Here is a 13,998-nt window from a genome sequence, read left to right as displayed (position 1 = left end):
ATGTGATCCTCAGAACAGCCCTGTGACTTAGATTCTATATCCTTTCTTTCACTGTTGATAATACCAGCTCAGAGAAATTGAAGTAACTTGCCCAAGTTATAGTGTTAATAAGTGACTTGGTCAAGATACAAATTCAAATCTGACTCCAAAGACAAAGTTGTTCTAAGAAAATGTAATAAGAACACAAATCTATATTTAGAACAGTATTTCTTCAAATAAAGACTGAATGAAACATCGCATTGCTCCACATAACTTAAAATACTCAACAGCTCTGCTTAATCCAATCAATATTATACACTAGACTAGGCAAAGCGACTACACAAGAGAAGTCCCAAGCTAGTGGCTATGAGAGACCCTCACTTCAGAGAGTTAAAATTTTGTCATACGCTATACTTCTCAGAGCTACTATAATCATAGAGAAGCTAATAAATACTGAGAATTTCATTTAGGTGGAGAAGTACATTTTCTAAATGCCCCCCAATCATTTAAAAAAAAAAGAACTTTGAGAAGCCAATAAAAATCTCAGTGACTCTGAAACAACATGTATTCTAACAAAACCTTTGTAATCATTATAAGTGCTTAATAATTACTAGGAATTATTCACGAAATCATGATTTTGAAAAACTAATATTCATTTTCATTGCAAGAATCATGAAAGCCTTACTTAAACCTAAAAGAGACTCACCAACTAATTCTGATGGACCCAAATCAGTCCTTAGTAAATCAGAAAAAAGTGAAGCAATCACACCCAAGCAGATTTCCCTCACAAGTAAAACTTAAAAGCCAACAAACCACACCTTAAGTTGCACTATTTGTCCATGTTAATTTAAACTAGCGTTAAGTGTCAAAATAATTATTTCATTATCTATTACACCCTACATTCTAAAGAATTCTTTGGAAAAAAACATAATTTCTACCTGTAATATAATTTGGGGGGCATTCCCTCCAGATAATTAATGATCTATGTAAGGGACTTAAATAATATAGACAGCAACAAATTCTAGTTATTTATCCACAGTCAAAATGAAATTAAGATGTCTGATCCTTTCTTTGTTCCTTTATCTTATATTATCGGCAGCACTTTTAGCAATTGCTGTGAGAAATCATCCCACATTATCCTTATTAAAGCCATTACCTGGAATGGTTTTAGTCCAAAGTTCTACAGTTACCGAGTAAACTTGGACATATTAACCTCTGAGTCTGAGTTTCCCCATCTATAAAATGAGGGAGGTAAACTATAGCACATGAGCCTTCTGCCTCAAACTGTGCATTCAGGGGAAAATGAGGCTGTAATACTGACCAATTCCTCTTTTTCCTTTAAGATAGCTTATGCATCACCTTCTCAGGAAGTTTTGCTCCTGCAATCTGAAAAATGTGCTATTCTTGTTTCTTAGCAGCAAAGCATTTACAGTGCATTATATCTCCGAAGTAAAGTGTGGATTCTTTGACATCAGGGACTTCTCGTCTTTATCTTTGTATCCCTAGTGACTATCACGGTGTCTAATTCCCTTTCAGAGCTCCATATGTTTGGCTAAATAAATAATGTACTCTTGTTCCATCTTCAATGGCAATCTCTTCAAGAGAACTGAGTTTGAAGCTCTTTACGCTCTAATACAGTCCCAGCAATTTAAAAAATTTTAAGTAACTATAAAGACCTTATTAAACTGGCAAACTCTCCACTTTAAGTATACTGGTTGATCAAGACTGAGAATATGCTCTGTTTATTTTTCAAATTATGCCATTGGACCCACTCAGTCACATTAATCATCTAACCAAAACAACAGAAATCCGTCAATTGGCAAAAGAATTAGATGGTCCACTGGCAAATGCTATGAGATGCCACTAAAGTAAAGGGGTCCTACTATTCCAAATTGTACACTATACTCTGTGTGGCATCGTATCTGAGCTACAGGAACTACACGAAAGCCACTCAAAAAGAGATAACATCTCTGAAGACAGGGCAGCAGCAAAAAGCCAAACAAATGACGTCTAAAGCATTCAATAGGGTAAAGAACTGAGCATTCAGATAGTACCAAAATGTCTTATAGCTATAATACACCCTTGAAGATTTTAAAAATAAAGAACTTTACACAACCAGTACCTTTGACCACATATAAAAATTAACTCAAAATGAATCAAAGCTCTAAATGTATAAACTAAAACTCTTAGAAGATAATACAGGAGTAAATATTCAAGGCCTTGAGTTAGGCAATAGCTTCCTAGATATGACAGCAAAAGCACAAGGAAAAAATAACTGGATTTTACCAAAATTAAAAACTTTCCTGCCATAAAGTATGCCATAAAGAAATCAAAGAGACAACCTCAGAATTAGAGGAAATTTTTGCAAATATATAACTGATAAGTGACTTATACCTAAAATATACTAAAAACTCTAACTCAATAATAAAAAAGACAAATAACACCATTTAAAAATGGGCAAAGGATCTGAACAGACATTTCTCTAAAGAAAATATACAAATAACCAATAAGCACATGAAAAGACGTTCAACATCATTAGTCATCAGGGAAATGCAAATCAAAACTACAATGAAGTATCACTCCACACCTCCTAGAATGGTTATAACCAAAAAGTCAGACAAGTGTTGGCAAGAATGTGAAAAAAATTAGAATCCTCATGCTCTGCTGGAGGGAGTGTAAAACGGTACAGCCGTTTTGGAACAGTTTGGCAGTTACCGTATGACCTAGCAATTCTACTCCTAGGTATATATCCAAGAGAATGAAGGCGTATGTTCACACAAAAACTTGTATACAAATAGTCATAGCAGCATTATGCCTAACAGTCAAAAAGTACTAACAACCCAAATTTATATTAACAGATGAATGGTGAAATAAAATGTAGTATTTCCATGCAATGGAATATTATTTGGCAATAAAAAGAAATGAAATCCTGATACATGTTACAATACCAATAAACTTTGAATAATTATGTTATGTGAAAGCTGCCAATCATAAAAGATCACATATTGTACGATTCCACTTACATGAAATGTCCAGAAAGGACGTTAGTGGCTGCCTAGGGCTAGAGGAGTTAGAAGGAAATGGGAAATGACTGGGTATGGGGTTTCTTTTTGGGGTGATGAAAACATTCTAAAATGGATAGTAGGGATGACTGCACGACTATAAATATACAAACTACAAACCACTAACTCATACCCTTTAAATGGGTAAACTGCATGGTATCTGAATTACATCTCAAAATTGTTTAAAGAAAAGATAATCAGATGTAATATTTCCTGGAATAAATGTTGCCAATCAGCGATAAATCCATAAGTCTTTAAAATCTAAATACCAAATCACTCACTGCCCTCATTAAATAACAAGAAATGCTCATAGGAAAGAAGTAAGGAGAGACAGCGTAGGGGGGTTAGCAATCAGGGCCTACGATGACACCTGAGTTGGAATACCTGCAAACTGGATACTTTATTTTAGCATCCAATTACACTAAATTACCAAAATTTCTTGTGAAATTTGAGAAACTGGGTAGCTAGTAGAAGTGCCTCAATAGTAATGCACTTAAGTCTACAGATGTGAAAAAGGTTAATCATGTAGAACAGGAAAGCATTTGATCATAGTATGTCTGTTCACCTGACCCATGAGTTCAATCACTAATGAATGAGCCACTAATGAATGAGCCACTGAATTGATATCCTAGGGATGGGAGAACAGGGTCCTCCCACGTAGATTTCTCTTATTTTAAGTAAATTATCAAGAGATTTTTGCACACAAACCAAGTTTGTTTCATCACAGTCATTCTCCACCAAGATGAATAGGTTTCCTGTCCTCCTTCTTTATTAAATACTGAAATACCAGAACAAGTACCACTAAATGTGGCAAGCAAAGACCTGTAAACAAATTTTAAAAAGTCTTCCCATTTTAGTCATATTATAGACACTGAACTTTTAAGTGTAGCTTTTCCACTTGAGAACAAATGTATAGAACATTTTCTTATGAAATGAATTCTGGCTACATAAGGTACTCTTTGTAACTTGGTGGTTAAGCTCCCCAATACTTAAAATAATAGGACCACCAAATCGAAGCATTCTCTACAGCACAGCCATGCGGGAAATGCTCCGAGTTCCAATTGTGAGACAAGGGATTCTTCTCCAGCTAGCTTCCCATGACTTTGAAAAGTAATCACAACTTTAAAAACTATTAGACTCAAATATAATAAACTACATAGTATCTTTTTCAAAAATCACCAACATTAAACAACGAAGTATACAACTTTCCAATATTTAAACAAAACTTACATCACAAGACGATTTGCCATAAAAATAAAATGAGCTCTCATTATTACCCTCAGTTCAAGTTGTGATATGTAATAACTTCTGAAAGCCCTAAGCTTTGTAAGACAACCAGTAATTTGTATGCTTGTTTTTGTTACTATTTCTGTTAATACCAAAGAGTTTAAAAGTTAATAAAAAGTAGTCCGCCTTATATAGGTGAGGGATGAAATATGTTGCAACCAAGAATCTTGCACCATTATTTATTTCCTTTATCTTTTATTTTAAGAGCTTCCCATCTTTGTCTTAATTCAAAAGAAAAACTCTTGAAGCTATAAAAATTAAAAAAAAAAAAAAAGACAAAACTAAACACTGAAGGCAGAAAAATTAAGTAATTTGCCTAAGGTCACCTAGCTAGGAAGTGGAGAAGCAAACCTAGGCAGACTAGTTCCAGAGCCACCCTTTTATCTACTACCCTGTTTCCCCAAAAATCAGACCTAGCCGGACCATCAGCTCTAATGTGTCTTTTGGAGCAAAAATTAACATAAGACCCGGTCTTATTTTACTATAAGAGCCAGTCTTATAATATAATATAATATAATATAATATAATATAATATAATATAATATCCGGTCTTACATTAATTTTTGCTCCAAAAGACACATTAGAGCTGATGGCCCGGCTCTTATTTTCGGGGAAACACAGTAGAAGACCGACCTCTGCAAACTTCATTTACTCCTTCTCTGATCCCCCTAACTCCAGGCCAAGAACATCGAAATGTTTTGTCTGCAATATATATAGTTCATAGAACATTTGCTTGTGAACACAACTCTAAATGGTGAAGTTCCCCTGAGATTCAAATATAAACATTTCCATAAAAAACCGTTTAATCAAATAGAAAAAGCACACAGTACACTTCTTTTTAATTCAGGGAACATGTTAATGCATTTTTATAATATGCTACTTACTTGCAAGCAATCCACTAAAATTTGTGACTAAGATACCAAAACTTAGGGCTAGGCCATAAATAAAACCACAAGACTGACTAAATCAACCGAAAACAAGCATCCAACAGCTCTAGGAAAATTGCTAAATGGTGGTAAAATTACACTAGTGTACCAGTCCCCGGCCATGATGGCAGATATTCCTGATTGCTCTTTCTCAATCACCTCCCACTTTCCTTTCTCACCACTTTCCCTATATATTCCAAATATCCATACGAGGATTCCATCCACCATCAGAGAATTCCCACGGGTAAAACAGCTGTCACCAGAATGTACACAACTCTGCCATTGCTTATTTCTCTTGGACAAAGTGCAAATTACCAGTAGTTGTTGTGTATATAATGTTTCTACAATACGTGTTATTTTGATTGTTTGATAAGCAAAAGAATTTAATAGCTACATATACTACGTAAGTCACTTGCATTCAAAAGTCTATTTTTTCTTCTGTTATCAATCAAGTTCAAGTTATCAGGGTATAACGCCCACAAATCCCTTCTTCCTAGTTCGAGTTCACCAACACTCAATGTTTGATCTCACAATACTCAAAATGCGTAACACTTTATAATATACATTTATTCCCTTGCTTTATTAGAGGTTCCAATATTTTTGTTTATATGCAAAAATGTATTCAGTAATAAGTCATCTGTATTTTGTAAAATAAATGAACACGTTTCTTTTAAGGAAAAAATAATCAAGTTGGTAGCATTGATAGTGTGTTCAAAATTACAATCTAAAAACAAGTGTAAAACCCACCATTAGACTTGAAGCAAGCAGCGATTTAGAAACAGTTTCAACACTAGCTGGCAATTTTGAAAGTTGGGCAAGCTAATACATACAGAGGGTGCCCAAAAACAGTATACACATTTCAATAAAGGAAAACTGTATTAAAATTGTCATAATATATACCAATAACAAAAGATGAATATGTCATGTGTATACATTTTTTGGCACCCCCAGTGTGTGTATATACACACACCTACTCTAGGGACAATCATCAAGGATTTGGGAGCCATTCTCTATAAGCGGCTTTTTAGATAAAGTCTCCATTTCTTTTGCAAGAAATGGATAAGGAATGTACAGAGATTTTTGACAAGGGTGTCAAGATCATTCAATGGGGAAAGAAGAGTCTTTTGAACAAATGGTGTTGGAACAATTGGATGTCCACATACAAAAGAATGAAGTTCAACCATACTCACACCGTAAACAAAAATTAACTCAAAATTAATCATAAACCTAAATGTGAGAACTAAAACTATAAAACACTTAGAAGAAAACATAGGATTAAATCTTCATTACCTCTGATTTGACAAAGGATTCTTAGATACAATATCAAAATACAAGCCCCAAAATGTAATTTGAACTTAATCAAACTTAAAACTTCGTGCTTCAAAAGATGTTATCAAGAAAGTAAAAAGACAATCTACAAATAGAATATTTGTAAATCATATACCTGGATAAAGGACTTGTACCCAAAATATATAAAAATCCCTTATAACTCAATAACAAAAAAGGCAAATGACTCAATTTAAAAATTGGCAAAGGATCTAAATAGACATTTCTCCAAAGAGGATATACAAATGGCCAATCCGCACATAAAAATATGTTCAATATCATATAGCCGTCAAGGGAATACAAAACCACAATGAGATACTTCACAATGAGATACTTTTGATTTTTTGGTTAAAATCAAAAACGGATAATAACAAGTGTTAACAAGGATGCAGAAAAAGTGAAACCCTCATACACGACTGGCAAGAATACATATACAATGGTGCAGCCACTTTAGAAAACAGTATGGCAGTTCCTCAAATGATTCAACATAGTTACCATATGACCCAGCAATTCCACTTCTAGGTATATAACCAAGAGAACTTAAAACAAGTGTTCAAACAAAAACTTGTACACACCTATATACAGCAGAATTAATCACAATAGTCAAAAGATAGAAACAATCCAAATGTCCATCAACTGATGAACTAGCATTACTAATTTTTAAAAGCACCCAAGGCCAAATCACAAAGAGGAGATTATTAGATCGCTCTCTGTGTACAGGTCTACAAGGACTTCTTGCGGCAGTTCTTGCACAAGGAAGGGGACCAGGGGCTCCACAGCAGCCTACCCTGCGAGGTCAGAAGCTATAGGACAGTACAGGCTGCCTCAGTAGGAACAAATGAAACAGAATGAAAGTAAAGACTTGGTACAAAGTCCAATCCAACCAACCGCCACATAGCCTTTTATTTCCACTCCTACTGAAAGTGGGGAAATTTCCCCCCATTTAAAAATGTCTCATAGTGTTCAGATTTGCATTCCTCTACCAAAAACAGGTTTAATTCTAGCATGGCTTTGGTAAGAAAATGTTACCTCTCATTTAGCTTTTGGTAATTCTGGTTCAAAGAAACAGACTCGCGTCACCTCAAATGCTGGGAAGGGAGGGTCTTTTAAACATACACACAGAAAGAAGGATGCCGGGTTTCAGAGACTGGAACGCTTCAAGACATTACAACATCTCTTGCAGTTCAAGAGCAGCTCTAATAAGGGATAGGAATTCTAGAAAATGACCCTTAGAAGCCCAGGTCAGACAATTGTTACTCCAGTGTTTCGTGATTAAGACAATTTGGTTGTCCTCATGTCTTTCCATGATTATTCCCACTACAACTACGTGACCTCTTCTCTGAGCTTTCAGTCTACTTTCCTAAAATAGCGCAGTTAACTATCTTTGCTCCTATTGGGGCAAAATTTTTGGACTAAGCAATCTTATATTCTCCAGATCAACTGAGAGACTGGCTTCTCTTGGGCCAGGTACCTTTGGTAAGATCAGTCAGCTGAGGCCAGGGTGGCAAAGGTCACACAATAGAGGACATGATCCCCTTTGTATAAGCTGCTCCCTCAGTGGACGTTGAGGCTTAGAGAAGTAAGTAGGTCACTAGAACATGAATTCATGCCTCCTCTCTAGCTCAGATGATCAGACTCAATGCCAATATCTAATAAATTAAAAGATGAGTTTATACATTCACAAAATGGCCCATACAGGTACAAAAAATGTAACAATTGCAGAGTTTCAAAGTAGAAAAAAACTTGACATACAAATCTCTACCTCAGCATCTCTAATAGATAGTTCATCCAAATTCTGTTCGAATTCCTTCAAGTGCTGGGAAACTCCATACCAAAAAAACATTGTCAAGCTATCCTAACAGATGTTATTAAATCTTTGTTAGGACAAAATCTATCTTCAGGTAAACTCTGCCAATTAGCCTTAGATTTTTTTTTTTTTTTCCTGAAGCAAGAACAGGGTTTTGCCATTCAACCAAGAACTCTTCAAATATCATACTTCCCTTTAGGGTTCTGTAGAGGAAACCCATAGAGTAATTTAAATGTAAATTATTCTTCCTAGGATCTGATTCCAGACTATTCTGACTTCTTCTTTGGGCACACCCTACTTTGTTTAAAGCACTCTTTAAATAGGCACTTGGAATTGAAGACAATACCTGTGGGACAGACAATAAAATAGAATATTATAGATTCATTTTTAGAAACTGGTCACTAATCTCATTTAACCCAATATATATTTTTAAGAAACTATATCACACTGGTGATACATATTAAGAAAATATCTGGGGGCAGCCAGATGGCTCAGTTCATTAGAGCACAAGCTCTGAATAACAGGGTTGCCTGTTAGATTCCCACATGGGCCAGTGAGCTGCGCCCTCCACAACTAGATTGAAGGACAAGGACTTGGAGCCGATGGTCCCTGGAGAGACACACTGTTCCCCAATATTCCCCAATAAAATTTACAAAAAAAAAAAAATACCAGCCTGAGGAAAGTGGGAACTCACACAGCTTACCGAATGTAAAATACAGATCATCAACTACTATCACTATGTCCAGATTAAAGTTGAAAGATAAAGTTTGAGAAGTTAGACTATCACAGAAGAAATCCTCAAAAATCCTTTCCTAGTGCTATCCAACCTCCAATCTTAAATTTTAAATGGATAATGGAGGAGTGACATCAACTAACTGTAAATGAAAACAAAATGGGTAACATCCTTGAATTATGATAGGTCACCTTTTAATGACAAGATTTTCAATTTTCAATTTCAACTAAACTCTTAGAATACTAGCAAAATTACTGTAAATTAAAAGATAACACAAATAAGAATACTGAGTTGTAGGCCATTTTTAAGAGATGATTTATATAGAGTATAATTGATTTTTGAGGCCAAAACAAAATAGACATTGTACTCAATTTTAATACAGAGTTCTTTAATTAGAGAGGAAGCATACACAGTGACAAAGCATTAGAATTCTGACAACCTGGATCTAGTCTAGCAGAGTGACTTAGAGCAAACTAATTATTTTTGGCCTTGATTTCCCAACTATGACCTGCCAAAAAGCTACTAATAGCACTCTAGAAGATTCAAAAGGAAAATGAACTTCACCAAATTAATAAGAATATAAGTATTTATAATTAAATACAATTTCTTGAAGTACTATTATACTACTTATTATAATATGAAAGCCACCATGCACTGAACACTTATTACACATTAAATGTTTGTTCACCTAATCCTATTAGCAATCCTATGGAGAAGGTACCATTATCCTATTTTACAGAAAGTAAACTGAGGTATAGAAAAGCTAAGTAACTTGCCAAGGTCTCACAGCTGGTTAATGACAAAGCCAGATTTTGCTGGGGTTTTTTAAAGCTCTTGAGCACAAACTTAAAAACTACCCTCTGCTGTCTCCCCATGAGAGCCTCAAGTCAAAGCTCCAAATACAAAACAAGAATTTTGGTGTCAGAAATGCAACCAAATACAGTGCTATCAGCAGTGGACTAGGAATCAGGAGATCTAAGTTCTGCTGCCAATTCTGCACTCCCTACACCCGCATGTAAAACAATGAGCAAGTCAGCAAGTCAGCAATGGAAGTCTAATAGTTTTTAATTAAGAAGAAATAAGGATGGTTGCCAAATGTAAAATATCATTCATCTCTGGGCTTTTTTTCATCCATAGAATGAGATCTGACTAAATACATTCTAAGATTTTCCTTTCCCTGCTTTGAAATTTTGATTTTCTTACTTTAAAAATTACTTTAAATGTCATTTCCAAAATGAATTTTCTAACCCACTTAATTAGCATATTTATACTAAAGCATATTAGAAGGCATGAAGATTTTCTGACCACTTATTGTTTCCTTCGTTGAACAAGATACATTCATTCCATACACTCCTACAGTAACTTATAAGAGCCTATATTACTGGTTATTGAACTCTCTCCTCTTATTTCATTTTCCAAATATGTTTGTCTCCATGTTAGGCTAATATCCTTAAGGACAGAGATATTTCTTTAATGTCTGTTGAATGAGTAACTGAACAGATAAACAAAGGACATATAGCAATTATTCAATACATACACGTTGACTATACAAAAAATATTTTTCCTCTCTAGGTTTAAAACCACTTTATAACAATCCAAGAATGGATTATCAGAAACATCCATATCTATTTTCTTTCAGATTACTATACATTTCCAGTTATTCCAAGTTTCTTGATCCACAATGAAAACTATTCAAATGCTATAAATTCATTCACTGAGCCTATCACAACCATTAGAATAAAGTAGGCACTCAAAAAATGAATCAAATCCAGCAAATAACTACAACAACTAATAAAATCAAATAAACCACTGTAGTCACATCATGTAAGGATATTATCCTCAGAAATTATTTTCACAAATGACTCAAATGAAGGTGCTGGCAAAAGCGTTCCTCACATAAAAGTGAAGGAAATGTTAAAAAACTGAAAAGGCAATGGAAATCAAAGTTTTTAATCAAGAAGAAATGAGGTGGTTGCCAAATGTGAAATATCACATATTTTGAAAATATGAACTTTATTTTCTAATAGTGAAAATAAGAACAGATTTGAAAAGAAAGATGATTATAAGATAACACAAAGACAAATCTAGCAACTTTTTATATTTAAGTAAGAGAGGACCAGAAACGCTATTTCAAAAATCACATTTACATAGAAGGCAGGCAAAAGTAGAAAGAAAAAAAGAATATGCTATAAACATAAAGCTTTACTTTGAGAAGATACAGCTAGATACAAATGGAAAAGGGTCAGATACACAGTGCTATGACAGTCACCAAAAACAAGGAAAAACCATACGGAATGTGTGTACAATCAAATCTTCCTTAGGCCTAAATTACCCATCCCTTGAAATACTTATGAACTTGAATAATTATTATTCTCTGAGTACATCCACTTACAAAGAACAAAAAAGTTTATAATTTTATGTCTTAATGAATGAGTATTTAAAACCACTTTTGAGTTTAGAATTACTACAGCAACCTTATGTGTGGCAGAAGAGGAAAGTGTCATGGCAACAATCAGATGTCACAAATGAGCAGTCTGGGCTAAGACGACAGCGTGCACTAACAACAGAACCAGCTATATAAAATGCGCCATGAAATGGAATGACCAAATAGAAAACAGCCAAAATGTCACATGCATCAATGAACTATCTGAATTAGGAAAAGCTAATAGGTTCTTAATGTTATGCCTTTAAAATGTTTTAATATAACGTCCATTTGGCACATTATGAAATATAATAATCCAATTTTCCGCAACATGAAATGATGGAATACTAAATGTTAAACTTCTGGGGGAGAGGGAGTACTTCTTCTGCAAGTGTAACCATGTATCTGTTAAAACCTGAAAGTTCCAGGCCAGTTGTATAGAACTTTCTTAAGTGACATGACAGGTAAAGGAATAGAGACTGGATCTATTCTACATTTACAAAGTTGTCAGTAATACTCAGGATCATTTAATTAACATAATCCTCCATGAAATGATCAGGCTAATAATCAAAGCAGGAATATTTTTCCTCCTGCAGGATTTTTGGTAAAAGGAAAAAACCAGGAGTAAAAAGAAGAGATGTGAACTCAGCAAGTGAGAAATGACACTTGTGTGACCACAAATTACAGTTTCTATTTCATTGTGTACGACTACAAATTCAAGTTACTACTGCCCATGTCCTGGGGAAATTAAGAAACAATGAACTTCAACCAACATTTTGAAACAACTTTTACGTGCCAAGCAAGCTTTGCTCAGAAGAAACCTGGAGCACTTTTAAAGAGATACTTATTTAGATGTTGCATTAAGAGCAGATAATGAACTCCTTAGTCTTCTTCCTTTGCCCAGTCCTGTGCCAAACCCTTCCGAAGCGGGAGTTGATAAGGCAGATTCCAAGAAGGAAAACAGCTCATGTGGGAAATGGTATCCTCATACAGTCCAGAGAACCAATGACGCACCAGGAGCTTTGGAAAATATCCCGTCGTTTACCTTACTAAGAGCAGTTAGGTAGGAAGCTGATCGTCCACGTGCACTATTCTTTCGCAAGTGTGCTTATTTTTGCTATCAGACCCTCACCCTCAGCCTAAAGGTAGGGAGGGGGAAATGGCAGCGCTGCTGGTGGTATTTGGGCGCAACACAAGTTTAAAACATAAAAACATAACCCTTTTTTTTTTTTTGCAGCGTACTCTGGGCCCTCACCTCTCCTCCACCTCTGCCATCACCCTACGCAGCACTTCGCCGCCGCCTTGGGTCCCCATGACAACCCCTCCAGAGGGCGAGCCCTCCTCCACCGCCTCCCAGACCCGGCCGCGGCCGGCACACTTGCCTGGCAGCTGACAGCTCCACCTGCCCAGGTATCTCACTCTCCCTGCTCCCAAAGGGCGGACCAGGAACACCCCCCACCCCCGCGGCGTGTGGGCCCACTCCCGTGCGAGGACACGATCCTCATCAGTCAGGGACATGGGGAAGGGCGGAGGTTACAGTCCGACCCCCAAACGAGTGACACCGGGCCTGGGGCGCGACCCCCCAAAAGCGGTGCGGCGGCCCCGAGTCCATCTAGGCGGCTGAGAGGAGCCGAGGGGCGGGCGCAGTGGGTTCGAAGGAACTTGTCTGTATTCACAAACAACGACGCGTCTCTGCGGCGGGAGATGCTTGGGGACATCGCTCACCTTGAAGGGGTTGTTGATATCCGGGTCCGCAAACGGGTTACTGTCGAAATCCGACATCTCTTTCGCACTCGGCGTCACCCACCGGACCCAGGCGCAGAGAGGGAGACGAGGCGAGGCCGCCGCCCCCCTGCGCGGTCACGTCGCCGCCACCGAGCAGATCCGGGTGCAGCTCGCCGGGCCACCCAGCCGGCCGCGCCACTGAGCATGCCCGGTGCGACGGGCTCCGGGCCGGCTGCGCTTATCCAGTTCGCTGTCCCGTTCCTCTGGGCTTGGATCCAGCGCTCCGGGCTTTGGCTACGACTGAGGGCGGAGGGAGCCGGGAGCAGCGTGATCCATCCTACTGCCAGTGGAACCGCCGACTGAGGTTCTGCATCTTGACCAGCAACACGTCTGTGTGGACTTGATTGTATTATCACCAATTTAAAATCGGCCCCTGTGACCTAACATGACTTGGGGAAGAGGTAGTATTTTGTGGGTAAGAAAGACCCACTGACACGACTGCTCCAACTTGGAAAGGCAGCCTGGGATGCAGGCTGCACACCTGGGGAAGGAGGAGCTATTTAACCACGCTTCCGGCACCCGGCGGAGACCACAGGGAGCGGAATAGCTGCGCACCAGACTCCAAAGATTACGTCTGGACGGGCCCAGCCCTGACTGAAGAATTTTCCACACCTTTGACCCCCACCTGGAAATCCCAGCCTCCAGTCTTCCGGTCCCTCCGACTCTAGGTT

The 13,998-nt window shown here is 37.4% G+C and overlaps 1 protein-coding gene across 1 annotated transcript in view; it reads right to left on the bottom strand.

Annotated features, from left to right (window-relative positions):
- The window catches only part of SCAMP1 (secretory carrier membrane protein 1), an 84,919-nt gene extending 71,017 nt beyond the window's left edge, over positions 1 to 13,902 (bottom strand). Inside the window, exon 1 of the mRNA XM_019728169.3 lies at positions 13,268 to 13,902. Coding sequence (XP_019583728.1) covers positions 13,268 to 13,324 — 57 coding nt within the window. The 5' untranslated portion in view covers positions 13,325 to 13,902. The remainder of the gene's footprint in view (positions 1 to 13,267) is intronic.
- Between the last annotated feature and the right edge of the window lie 96 nt (positions 13,903 to 13,998).

The sequence above is a fragment of the Rhinolophus sinicus genome, chromosome 3 (assembly GCF_057876585.1).
Source record: "Rhinolophus sinicus isolate RSI-liver-muscle chromosome 3, RSI-T2T, whole genome shotgun sequence".
NCBI classification, from domain to species: Eukaryota; Metazoa; Chordata; class Mammalia; order Chiroptera; family Rhinolophidae; genus Rhinolophus; species Rhinolophus sinicus.
Note: the sequence above shows the minus strand (reverse complement) of the source record. Positions and strands in the feature narration are given on the sequence as shown.